Source organism: Prunus mume, linkage group LG6, assembly GCF_029339155.1.
Source record: "Prunus mume cultivar Tortuosa linkage group LG6, ASM2933915v1, whole genome shotgun sequence".
Taxonomy (NCBI): Eukaryota; Viridiplantae; Streptophyta; class Magnoliopsida; order Rosales; family Rosaceae; genus Prunus; species Prunus mume.
This window is the reverse complement of record NC_142703.1, coordinates 15538093-15550179: the sequence shown is the minus strand read 5'-3', so window position 1 is coordinate 15550179 and position 12087 is coordinate 15538093. Positions and strand designations below refer to the sequence as shown.

Here is a 12087-nt window from a genome sequence, read left to right as displayed (position 1 = left end):
GAGCCTTATTCTTTGCTATTTTCTGCAACCAATTGAGATAACATCGTATAAAAAGGGAAATTATGGTTTCATTTGGAGAAATGTTTGTGTATCTAGAGAGAACCAATGGTCAAACAGAGGCGAAGAATGACTAAAATGTCACGTGTCACAAAGTGTGAGAACTATAAAATTCAATAATTGTATTCATGGATCAAAACGCAAACTTGGAAAAAAGTTGAATTCATTCACTCATGTAACATGTTTTTTGTTGACAATGTGATATCCTACATTACTATAAACTATGAAGAGAAGATGCTTTGGTGAACTGACACGACCGATACATGTTAACTGTGAAGTAAAAAAAAAATCCCAAAATATATCCAATCCCCGTAGGACATATATGAGTGCTTTCTAAAAGTTTCCTTCATGTGAATGTGAAACACGTGTTTTGATATTTTTTTTGCAGTTGTCCTAGGAGACAATGATAAAGTCGCCAAACTTCCAAAGGCATATGGCTATATTCAAATCTTATAACTATAATAGCAACATACCCGACTTTTCCAAATTCAACAAATGGAGTGATTGATATAGAAAATAAAATAAATATGAATTAAATTTATAATTTACAATTGAGAAAATATTTTTAAGATTTAGATAGAAGAAGATGATTGCCGAACCGCGCAAGCGACCAATTGGGCCCATTGCCTCAACCTCATCTTCACCATCTCCGCATCACCAACTTCTGAAACAAAATATCAAGAAAAATCAACAATTATCATCCGTCGTATCAAAAAAGTCCACGGTGAAATCAATCAATCCGACGGTGTATATCAACCAACCTGTTAACACGCTCTTACTGCACTGCGTATTTACAGCGTGGTAAAACTCCAAGGCGGGTAAAGTATGGGACAGTTTGGGGTCGATAACGGGCGAATCGAACCCGAACCCGAGCTCAATGCACGCTTTGAGCTCCTCCAAATCGTCTTCCGAGACGCTTTTGCTGCGATTGAGGCGGCGCGCGCTGCAGCTGCTCTTCCGGCGCTGCCACGTCTCGTCACGGAGCGTGTCTGGCGACCACGAGTTCTGCTTGTACAGAGGTCGAGGCAGTGGCGCGTGGGTATTCTCCATGGGCTCGCCGCTGGAATGTCTTATGCGTCGCCGTTTCGGTGGCTGCCAGGGGGGACGAGGGTTTGGGATTTTGTGTAGGTTAAATTGTAATATTATCCATGGGAGTTTGCCGGTTTGGCGGCGGCGGGAAGGGCTTTTATAGATAGGGTTTGATTGTTTGCCACTTCAGAGTCGAAATAAGAATGAGGTAGTGGTGGGCCATGGTTGTGGGGTCTACATAGATGACAGTAAGATCGTAGTGGGTCATGGTTGGTGGGCCTTAATTTCCAATTCTCTTTTAATTTTTTTTTTAAAAATACATATATTTTTCAAAGTACATATAATGATAAAACATTCAAAATACTAAAAAATACTTTTGGTTAATGTAAACATTAAGAATTGAAATTATTAATTAAATGAGGAATAATATGATAAATTCACACTTTTTCATATTAAAAAAATAAAATTAAAAGAAAAATTAGATAATGAATCTTATTTTTATGAACACAACTACCCATTATATTTTTTTAATTTTAAAATAAATTTAAATTAAAAAACCTCTCGCATGTAAAACACTTGCAGAGAAGCTAATATATATATAAAGTAAAAGACAGAGAATTGTGAAACATTCAAAATATCAGAAAATGTCCTTATTAATTCAAACATGAAGAATTAAAATCATAAATTAAATGAGAATAATATGGTAAATTCACATTATTTCATATTAAAAAAAATTAAAAATTAAAAACAAAATCAGATAATAGGTCATACTTTTATGAAAACATAACTACCGATATTATATTTTCTTAATTCTAAAAATAAAATAAAATGCGCCAAGGGGCTAGTAATTAATTTAATGTTGTTATAAGCTTATAACATTTTTGGACGGAGCATGAATATGACTGACTTACTCTTCTTTCCAACCTTCCAACTACTAATTTGGTTTCAATCCACACATGTGGTATTTACCCTTCCAACTTCCCCTTCTCCTCAAGTTTTTAATATAAACGATAGTCTAAATTATAAGGAAAGGAGGTTTCTCATACTACCAATATCATGAGGATTTGAACATGAGATCACTAGTGAAGGAACTCCCAAAGCAAGCGTTTAAAACTAAACATGGAAAAATACCCAGAAAATAGATATTTGTTTTCTAAGGAAAGAACCCATATATGCCTCTACGCCTAGGCTACTTGTTAGCCCTCCCAAGAATTTTTATTTATTTTCTTTCTGGTCCATGGTGTCAAAGTGAAGCAAGGTGACTGGACCCAAGCTGGCAAATGGAATGAGTCATAAATGATGTGGGATCAACAAATCAACAGGTTGTATTCTTTCTTGCCAAAATGCTGGCTTCATATCCAAGCATCAGTTAGGCAGTTGGTGCCTCTTGTACATTTGACCACGGCTTTTCTAGTTCAACTGGCACCAAGTTGGCAAAATCATTAGCAATGTGTTTGGATGAGGCACTTTGAAGTGATGGGTCTTTAAAGTGAGGGAACTCCAAAATAATGAGATTTGATTGGGTTATTTCTTATAAATATCAAATTTGTTTGTTCCTTTTTTAGACTATTCAGTTTATTATATATCTATCCCTTTTTTTTTCATCTGTTTTTCTCTCTCTCTTTTTGTTGAGATATTCTTTTCACTATTTTTTTTTTTTAGGGTTTTTTTTTTTTAAATAATTATTTTTTATCTCGAACCTAAGCAGGAACCTCCTGTAAAGTAATAACAATTTAGCTTTACGTCATCAATGAGGCACAGAACAGGTGAAACAATACTACATTAATCTTCACCAATGAAACAATAGTTATAAAAATAATCAGGATCCTGACTTCTTAATCATTTTGATCAGAAAATGTGCATCCAAGCTAGCACTCAGCTGCAATCTTGCACCTAGACTGAGAAAGCAAATCATGTTAAAAAATTAACTAATATGAATCAAGTTCAAAAATTCAATTGAAATCATAAGCCCTAAATTTTACATACAAATAGAACCACATATAACCAGATTAGCAAAGAAGCATAAACATAGAAATTAACAGGACACTTTCTATAACTTAAGAGACTACATATCACACTTCCTGTTTTACCAAATGTCTATTTGTTCATAACTCTTTTTTTTATTTTAAGTGTGCAAATATAACCATTTGCAATTTAAACAGCCCCAATTTCAACTCCACTTATGACATGCTTAATGTCTTTGGTCTATACTCCGTAGTAGGTTGAAAATCAATTTTGGTCTCATAGTCACACCTTACGAACATCAACACACTTTTCCTTCTTTTTTTGTTTTGGGGCCAAATCAAATTTCAATATAGAATCTGATTTCGTTTTTTCTGTTTGGGATGTTTCTCCTCCTTTTTTTTCCTCTCATATTGGGAATTTCACATCTTATGCCAATTACACATTGCTCCCTCCAGCAAGTGGCAGTCATGGCAGCACTTAGAATCAGAAAACTTTATAATCACCACCAATCCTCCTTTTTTTCCCTCTCATATTGGGAATTTCACATCTTATGCCAATTACACATTGCTCCCTCCAGCAAGTGGCAGTCGTGGCAGCACTTATAATCAGAAAACTTTATAATCACCACCATCAAATGATGTTTGTATCCACTCCATTTGTTTAGATAGAAACCGTCCACTCATTTAGCAAAAGACAGTTATTGCTGTTATATCCTGAAGTAGAAATCATGGATAAAGAGATGAAGAACAAGAATTAATACTACCCCAACTCAATTATATATCAATTTTGTTATTTTTTGTGAATATTTTGTATCTGAACCTTGCACTTCTCCACTTGCAGTCAACACTACCCAACTCTCCAAATCTGAACACACACAAAAGGCAAAGTGGATACCCTAACCCTTCATCTGAGAAACTCTAACCCAGTCAAAATTGAACCCCAAATCCATCACAAAATGAACCAAAATCAGAGAAAAGAAGTGGAATCAAACATTGAATCCAATAATCACAGAGAGAAAAGGAAAGGGATAAGAATTTGTACCATCGTTCGTGATTCGTCGGTGTTGGTTGTGGCTCGTCAGCGTTGGTTGTGGTTTGTCACATTTGTGGTCATTCATCTCGTGAAGTTCTCTTCTTTGGGCTTCACAAATAGGGTAATTGGGCACATGGAAGCCCAAATCCCTTGTTCAAGTCCCTCATCCAAACAGACCCTAGAAGAATTAAAAAATGTACTTTCCAATCTTACATGATTGATATTTGGTTGTCACCAATAATCCCCACAAGAGCAAGCTCCATCCTTGAAATGATGAAAACGGTTAGAATCCCTTACAATGATCTCCCTCTCTGTAATTACTGATATGAACTTGGTTGCATTGTGGCAATCCCCGCATACCCGCAAGTTCTTGAAGATCCGGATGGGAGTTTTCGGAGGAGTGCTGATGAGTCCAAATGCAATTGCCAGTCTCTCACTGTGGCTATTGAGGATGTGCTCCTTCTCATCATCCTCAACATCCTGCAACACAAAGCTGAAGTCGGGAACGTAACCAAGGCTCTTCATTTTCGCAGTCAGATCGCTCAACTTCTGGTATATCTCCTGGCATTTCGGATGAGATTGGTTTGCAGTATAAAAGACATCGACGTTGTTGTTAACTTCTATTGAGCTCCACCCAGGAGTTTTTGACAGTCCCCGGTTTCTGGCCAGGGATCTCACTTTCTCCACACCTTCCCACTTCCCGGAATTTGCGTAAATATTTGACAACAAAACATAGTAGCCCACATTCTCTGAATCAACTTCAAACAAGTGTTCTGAGGCAATCCTGCCCAAGTCAACATTTCCATGTATTCTACAAGCACCAAGTAGAGCACCCCACACAGAAGCATCAGGCCGTACAGGCATGTTATCTATAAAACTATATGCCTTGTTTAAATGCCCAGCTCTACCAAGCAAATCTACCATGCAGCCATAGTGCTTTAAACTAGGCTTGATTCTGTATTGCTCCTGCATCATATGAAAGTACGATTGACCTTCATCGACCAAACCTGAATGGCTACAAGCTGACAGTAAAGATACAAAGGTTACATGATCTGGCTTAACCCCCTCATCTAGCATATCTTTGAATAGCTTCAGAGCTTTCTCACCGTGCCCATGAACTCCATGACTAGAAATTACGGCATTCCAGGGGATCGCACTCTTCCTGGGAACTTGGGAGAATAACAACAATGCATCATCTAGTCTCCCGCATTTTGCATACATGTCAATCAAGCAGGTTCCCACAAATACATCCAAGTCAAGGCAATTCTTAATCACCCGTCCATGAATTTTCATCCCTTGTTGCAAGGCTCCTACAGAGGTATATGCTGGTAGAATGCTAACCCAAGTTCCATGGTTTGGAATTATTTCTTTGTACTCTTGCATCATGCGGTACACTTCAATTGCTTCACTTGCAAGACCATTTTGAGCATAACCTGTGATCAAAGTATTCCATGATATCACATCCTTGATAGGAAGTCCTTCAAAAACGGTACGTGCAGAATATATAGCACCCAACTTTGCATACATATCCACAACTGCATTTCCAATGACAACATCTTGCACAAAAAAATCTCTCCTCAAGATGAATCCATGAACAGACCTACTCTTTGCAGCATCACTTAACTGAGCTAAAATTGAGGCCAAACTAACTAGTGTTAAAAAATCGGGTTGAATTCCGAGTAGTTGCATCGAATAAAATAATCCAAGTGCAGTCATTGGATCATCATTCTGCTCATATGCGGCAATTATTGAGTTCCATGAAACCAAATCTCTTATGTCCATTTGATCAAAAATCCTCCGTGCATGCCCCAAGCTACCAAATTTGGAATACATGTTAATCAAAGCATTGCAAATTAACAGATCAAAGTCTAGTCCATGCTTTATGACATACAAATGAATCAACATCCCACTTAAGATATCACCTGATTGTGCACAAGCAGTTAGTAGACTTGTGGCAGTTACACGATCCATCTTTACCCCTTCTGATCTCATTTCAATTAAGACATCCAATGCGTCTGCTGCATTCCCATTTTGACAAAACCCAGAAATCATTGCATTCCAAGAACCCACATCTCGAATTGGCATCTCATCAAACAATCTACGAGCAACGCCAACAAAACCAAACCGGGAATACAAATGGACCAACGAAGCAGCCACAAAGACATCCCATTCAAACCCGAGCTTTAGAATCTGACAGTGTATCTTCTTCCCGTCAACTAGATTCTGACAAGCTTTCAAGACAGGAGGAAATGTGTAGAAATCAGGTCGAAGACCGGAGGTCAACAAAAACTGAGAGAAACAATCTATAGCTTCACGGAAATGCCCACTGCGAACATAAGCAGATACCATGGAATTCCAGGTATAGACATCTTTCCTCGGTATCAAATCAAAGGTGATGCGAGAGAATGACACATCACCAAGGTAGGCATAACGATTGACAAGCCTGGCAGAAAGAAAGATATTTTGAACTTTTCCTGATACCACAAGAAAAGCATGGAGTTGCTTAGCATGGTGAACGTTAGTGCAGGATTGGAATAGAAGGTCGATATCATCATTTTTGTTCTCATTTGCAAAGCCATCTGATGAAAATTGCAAAGTATTTGTAGCTGCCGAGAACAATTGGCAACAAAGTCGAAGCGAGGGCAAAAATTTGGAAACATGCCTACCTTTGCAGGTGGGCACCAAACTGGAAACAGATATATAAAACATCAGCAGGGCAGTGAATAAGCTTGAGTAAACAAAATGAACTATGCCAATTGCATATTCCCTTCCTCAACACACAAATGAAACATGATCACTAAAACAGTGAAAACAATAAATATGAAAAATTATAAAATATAATTCTGTATGGAAAATTGATGTTTCATTCAGTAATAATATCCAAGGATGTTTATCTCTTGGGATTCCATGGTTGTTCCTTAAGTAAAGAAGCTCATCTTTAAATAGATAGACACATACTGATTGTAATTAGAAATGTTGTGAAATGATCACTCAGCTCTTCCAATCATCCAATCTCTCTCACTCATCTACTACTCTAGAGTATAGATTATGAAGAAGAAAAAAAAAGTTATTTGCTTAATGTGACTTGAAAATTACACCAAAACATGAAATTTCTTGAAGTTAGAAGATTTAGTTCCATCTGTTTTTTCAAGAATTTCTCAGCAACAAAACAAACTGTTGGGTAAAGAACAACAGAGGGAATGGTAATGGAGGTTCCTACCTGAACATACATGAACGTTTCAGAGAAATTCCGAACGTATCAATGGACCTGCTTAACAGAAGATGCCTCCCACCAGTGAGGGTTTAGGGTTTTAGATTAGAGATGAAGCTCAGAGAGACGATGAGCTCGTCTCTAATGAGGGGTGGGCTTATATGCGGTGCTATTGAAGCCGTTGGATATATCGGATCTTATCAGAACCGTAGAATTTTAAAGAGGAGTTTCACGTAGAAACGAGTAAAATAAAACCCGTATTTCCAATGAAGACCCGACCCGACTAACAACCCCTGAACAAAACGAAGCGACGGCTTCGCGATGGAACAGTTCGATGTAAATGGTGCACACATTCAGCCCTCAATGTATATTTGAATATTTTAATAGTATAGCCGCGCGGCTATACTCTTTAAATATATTTGAATATTTTAATCGTATAGCTATAGCCGTGCGGCTATACACTTGACATATTTTCGAATATTTTAATACTCTAGCCGTGTGGCTATACGAGTTAAATAGATTCAGATATTTAAATAGTATAGTCGCGCTATACATATAATAGTATAGCCAAACGGCCATACGGGTTAATATAAGCGGCTATACGCTTGAAATATTCGAAAATATTTACACCATGTATCCATGTAGCTATACTTTTATATTTGAATATTTAAAGCATTCCTATTCATTTTTCATTTGTTAAGGCATCGTATCACCACATAAAGGTCCCATTGAAGTAGACCCTCACTCTACTTTGATAGGTAATTGATTACGTTCTATAGATCCATCTGAACTAAAGCGCTAACATCCACAGTGGTGTGTATTGCACAGGAGCTTGACAAAGCATCTTTTCGACTCACTCCCGCCTTGTGTTTTCGGCAAACTGTTGCACCATACTTCAAGAATGACACAGTTCGGACGTCATTTATTTGGGTGAAAGCTTCTTCTTCCAATTCCGTAGAGAGGTTTGGAAGAATTGATTGAGAATAACAAGACGATTGACCCGTTTTTTCATTGCAACCCTGAATATTACGAGTTAAGTGAAACATTGACCTCAATCTTGGAGTCTCTTAGGATAATATCTTTTGCGTTTTCAGCCTTTTCGTGATCAAGCCAATCCAATTTTATCCTCACATGTAGAGGTTTCATAAAGATGAGATCTCTCAATCTCTGTTTGATTTTAATAAGAATTGGATGCATGAATCTCTTCATATCTTTCCACTTTTCTCTAAGTGTAAAATATATGCTATCCTTGCTGCAGATATCTCTTGATTATCCTCTAATAATTCTTTCTTTCTTCTAAGTTTTAAATACAATGCCCCATAAACAATAACCTACACAATACCAAGAATGAAGATGTAACCATGGCAAGAGATTCTATTGCTTTCAAACGACCCAAAACAAAACAAGTAAATATATGAACAAAAAGGTGCACACCTCACTTGTCCCAAACTTTTCCATCTTGAAATCCTGCTTCTGAAGTTGTACTATCATCTTCCACATTCAGCTCTGATTCAAGTGGTGATATCAAAGAGGCAGGATTATCCAATTCATCAAACCATTGTTGAGCAACACCAACCTGCCAACCCCAAAGAACTGAAATCGCTCTGAAGACCCTCGTACATCCTTTATACCAAGGAATACCAGAAGCATATTTAAGAGTAAGAAAAATACCTGGTAACAAACTAAAACGTTGAAAATGATCAATCTGTCACTGATGTCCATCAGCACTGTTAAATCAGCCAAAAATAACATGGAGTTCGTGAGAAAACAATTCAGCAGTTCATTGTCATATAATCAGAACATGGAAAGTATATAAGAAAATTGGAATTATGAGGAAACTAGTTAGCATATTGTTGTCTTTGTAAACACACACAGCATAAAACTTTCTCCAAAGAGGAAGACAACCAATAAGGCATTCCAAGGATGCCAAAATTTGAAAACTTGAAGGTCGAACATACTCCAGATTCTTCACTTAGTTTCAAAATCCTCTGTCCAACTTCAAAATTACATGCATTGAAATGAGTAATTGAGTACTGTAGACAAGGAACAAAACAAACTCACTTGAAGAGGAAAAAAAATAAATTCCAGTAAAAATGGTACCCGTGTCACAAAGGAATACGTGACATTAAATGAGAGACACTTGCATGAAGAGCCACCATAGCGACGCTACGAGTTACTAAAAAATGCAGTCATTGGATCATCTTTACCCTCTTAATCTTTATTTACGATTTAAAAATCGTAAATAGTACTAGCGTAACATGTTTATTAAATTCTAAAATAAGTGGCATTAAACACAAATTTTTATTTACACCGAAGAAAACTAAAAATGATATGAAAAAATATCATATACGAATTCTTAAATAAGTTTGAATATTTAAAAAGTATAGCCGCGCGGCTATACTCTTTAATTACCAACTCTAAATACTACGAGTTAAACACAAATTTTTATTTACACCAAAGAAAACTGAAAAAAAAAATGAAAAAAAATCACACAATGTAGTCATGCTCCCAAGTCCCAGGTCCAACTGAGGCAGTGCCCTCAAAGTTTGGCCGAACGATCTGATCAGAGATTCCTCAACATGCTTAAGCAGGACGTACTCCTCCTGGCGCCACCAAACTCTGTTCCCTCTTTTTTCCTTTTTTTCATTTGGGCCGTAATCGCATGACGCCACCACATTCAGTCGCATCTGAAGCGGCTTTCTGGTGCAGGCCCACCATTACTCCGTGCGGGCCCACCATTACTCCCTCCACCTTTTTTAGTAGGAAAAGGAATCGCAGCGCTACACGTGGCGCCTGTCCTCCCACTAACAGTGCCACAATTTTAGTACCCATTTTATCAGATTGATAGTAATCAGAGCGTCCTTTAGTAATTTTATTGTTGGGGAAAAGCATGGCATCTTTTCACCGTCTTTTATTTGGATCTGAGCTCTTGATAAGGTATGGCCCACTATATTCACATGCGCGATTCCTTCACTATTCTTCAATCCCTGTATTTTTATAAAATTGATTTTGTTGGATTTTATTCTATACAATTCACACCAACCACATGAGCAAATTAAACCTCGCTTTGGGACATAATGTTCTTCTATTAGAAGAATAATAAGTATTTTGTCGTTAAACTCATGGTAGAACATCAGGTTATAAAGAAATGATGCACAAAAGCCAGGTTGTAAAGAAGTGATGCACGAAAGTTTGTATGTCTGCAATCTCGTGTTTTAATATTTGTGTTTATAAGAGGTACATAAGCAAGGGTGAAATTAGAAATTTTTAGTACTCGACTAACAATTTTTACTTGGTTGGAGAAAGTTATACCAATACCATTTACCGTGTTTGATTTCAGACGTTTATTTTTGCAACTCTGAGGGGATTGTTGTCTTTGTATGTCTCCAATTTTCTGAAGCTATTATTGAATTTGTTTATACCAAAATGAGCAGCCAATGAACATTTGACACGTGGACCAAGCTGGAGCTATTGGAGCCTTCGACATCTAGCTTCGGCATCTTATCTACCGATCGCTCTATTAGGGCAACCTTACCACCTGGGACACGTGGCAATCTCACAATCGATGTCCACAGTCCTACATCGAAACTCTAAACAAAATGCACACCTCCCAAGGCCTATAAAAGAGGACAACTATCCCAGCTTGGAGGTAATCAATCGAACTCAAGGCATACTGCCTATTGATCTGTAGTTCAAACTTACTAAATCCGTACTTACTTAAGCATCGGAGAGCCTTGGCCGATACCACACCGGTACCTAGGACTTACCGAGCGTTTGCTATCTTACAGGTATAACATCCTATCGAGGCCATAGCATACCGAAGGTAACGAAATCATTAAGTTACGCGAGAAAGTGCCGAATCATTTTTCTGCGTCAATAGTTTGGCGCCGTCTGTGGGAATCGAACCCACGACCACGTGGTTAAAAGCCATGACATCTACTTCTGGGGCTGGAGAAGGAAGTGCTCCTGGGGGTAATTTGCAGAGACAAACGAACACTTAGTCAGAAGACAGTTGATGAGGTTTGGAAAGACTTGATTAGAGAGACAAGTGATACTAAATATAATAGTGTTGCTACAGGTTCAAATTTGCCACAGAGAAAGAAACTTTGGGAGAGATAACTTTGGAGGAGTTTTTGGTGAGAGCAGTGGTTGTGAGAGAAGATGTCCAACCAATTGTAAGGCCTAACAAAAGTGGGGATTCTACGGTGGTGGTGGAGTGGACAAATTTTTACTAGGTTGCGGTCCACCCTAATCTAAGGGTGGTTTTGTCCTCGATTAATGAGAAAGTTATACCAATGAAATCAACCATTTTTGATTCCACACGTCCAACTCATGTGAATAAAGTTCTTACAAAACATTCTTTGACTAACCTATTTTGAGTACGCAAGCATCAAAGGAATACAAAACCAAAAAATTGAACTACGTTGAGGTAATGCCTGATAATGATTTATAGTGTGATACCATAACTTACGAAACTATCGAAAAGACCAAACTATCTTACCCAAACCTTAAAGCTAAAAAGAAAGATAAGACCTTTTTCTTTTGTTTGCAAGATCATCTCCCTAAGTTCAACACTGAAAGCAAGGGCATGACCAAATGCATCCAAGTAGGTTTTCAACATACAAAAAGGCATTGAACCGTCCATGTATTGACTTGTGCAACTTTGAGCTCAATACTACCATGATGAACTCATCCATACTTTATCCAATCAAAACATCACCATGTTCTGCAACTTCAGAACAAACTAAGCAAGTCATAAAAAATCATCAACATATACAAACACACAAACCTTC

General features: G+C 37.6%; 2 protein-coding genes and 1 pseudogene across 3 annotated transcripts; all 3 read right to left on the bottom strand.

Moving 5' to 3' along the window:
* Positions 1–466: 466 nt before the first annotated feature.
* LOC103335358 (uncharacterized) lies at positions 467–1430 on the bottom strand. 2 transcript variants are annotated; one of them, XM_089053833.1, is made up of 2 exons: positions 819–1430; positions 467–718 (listed from the first exon to the last, which is right to left on the bottom strand). In XM_089053833.1, exons 1-2 carry the CDS (start codon positions 1105–1107, stop codon positions 630–632), a joined length of 378 nt encoding a protein of 125 aa, XP_088909959.1. In that variant the 5' UTR covers positions 1108–1430; the 3' UTR covers positions 467–629. The 2 variants fall into 2 exon arrangements, with proteins under 2 accessions (XP_088909959.1, XP_008236587.2); XM_008238365.3 differs by having other exon boundaries at positions 467–721; positions 819–1407.
* Positions 1431–4172: 2742 nt separating this feature from the next.
* On the bottom strand, positions 4173–7330 carry EMB2758 (Tetratricopeptide repeat (TPR)-like superfamily protein). The gene is given in 3 exon segments (XM_008238366.2): positions 4173–6754; positions 6756–6769; positions 7304–7330. Coding segments are annotated over 3 exon segments (2466 nt in total). The 5' UTR covers positions 7316–7330; the 3' UTR covers positions 4173–4314.
* A 990-nt stretch (positions 7331–8320) lies between these two features.
* LOC148916237 (uncharacterized) lies at positions 8321–9453 on the bottom strand (annotated as a pseudogene).
* Positions 9454–12087: the final 2634 nt, after the last annotated feature.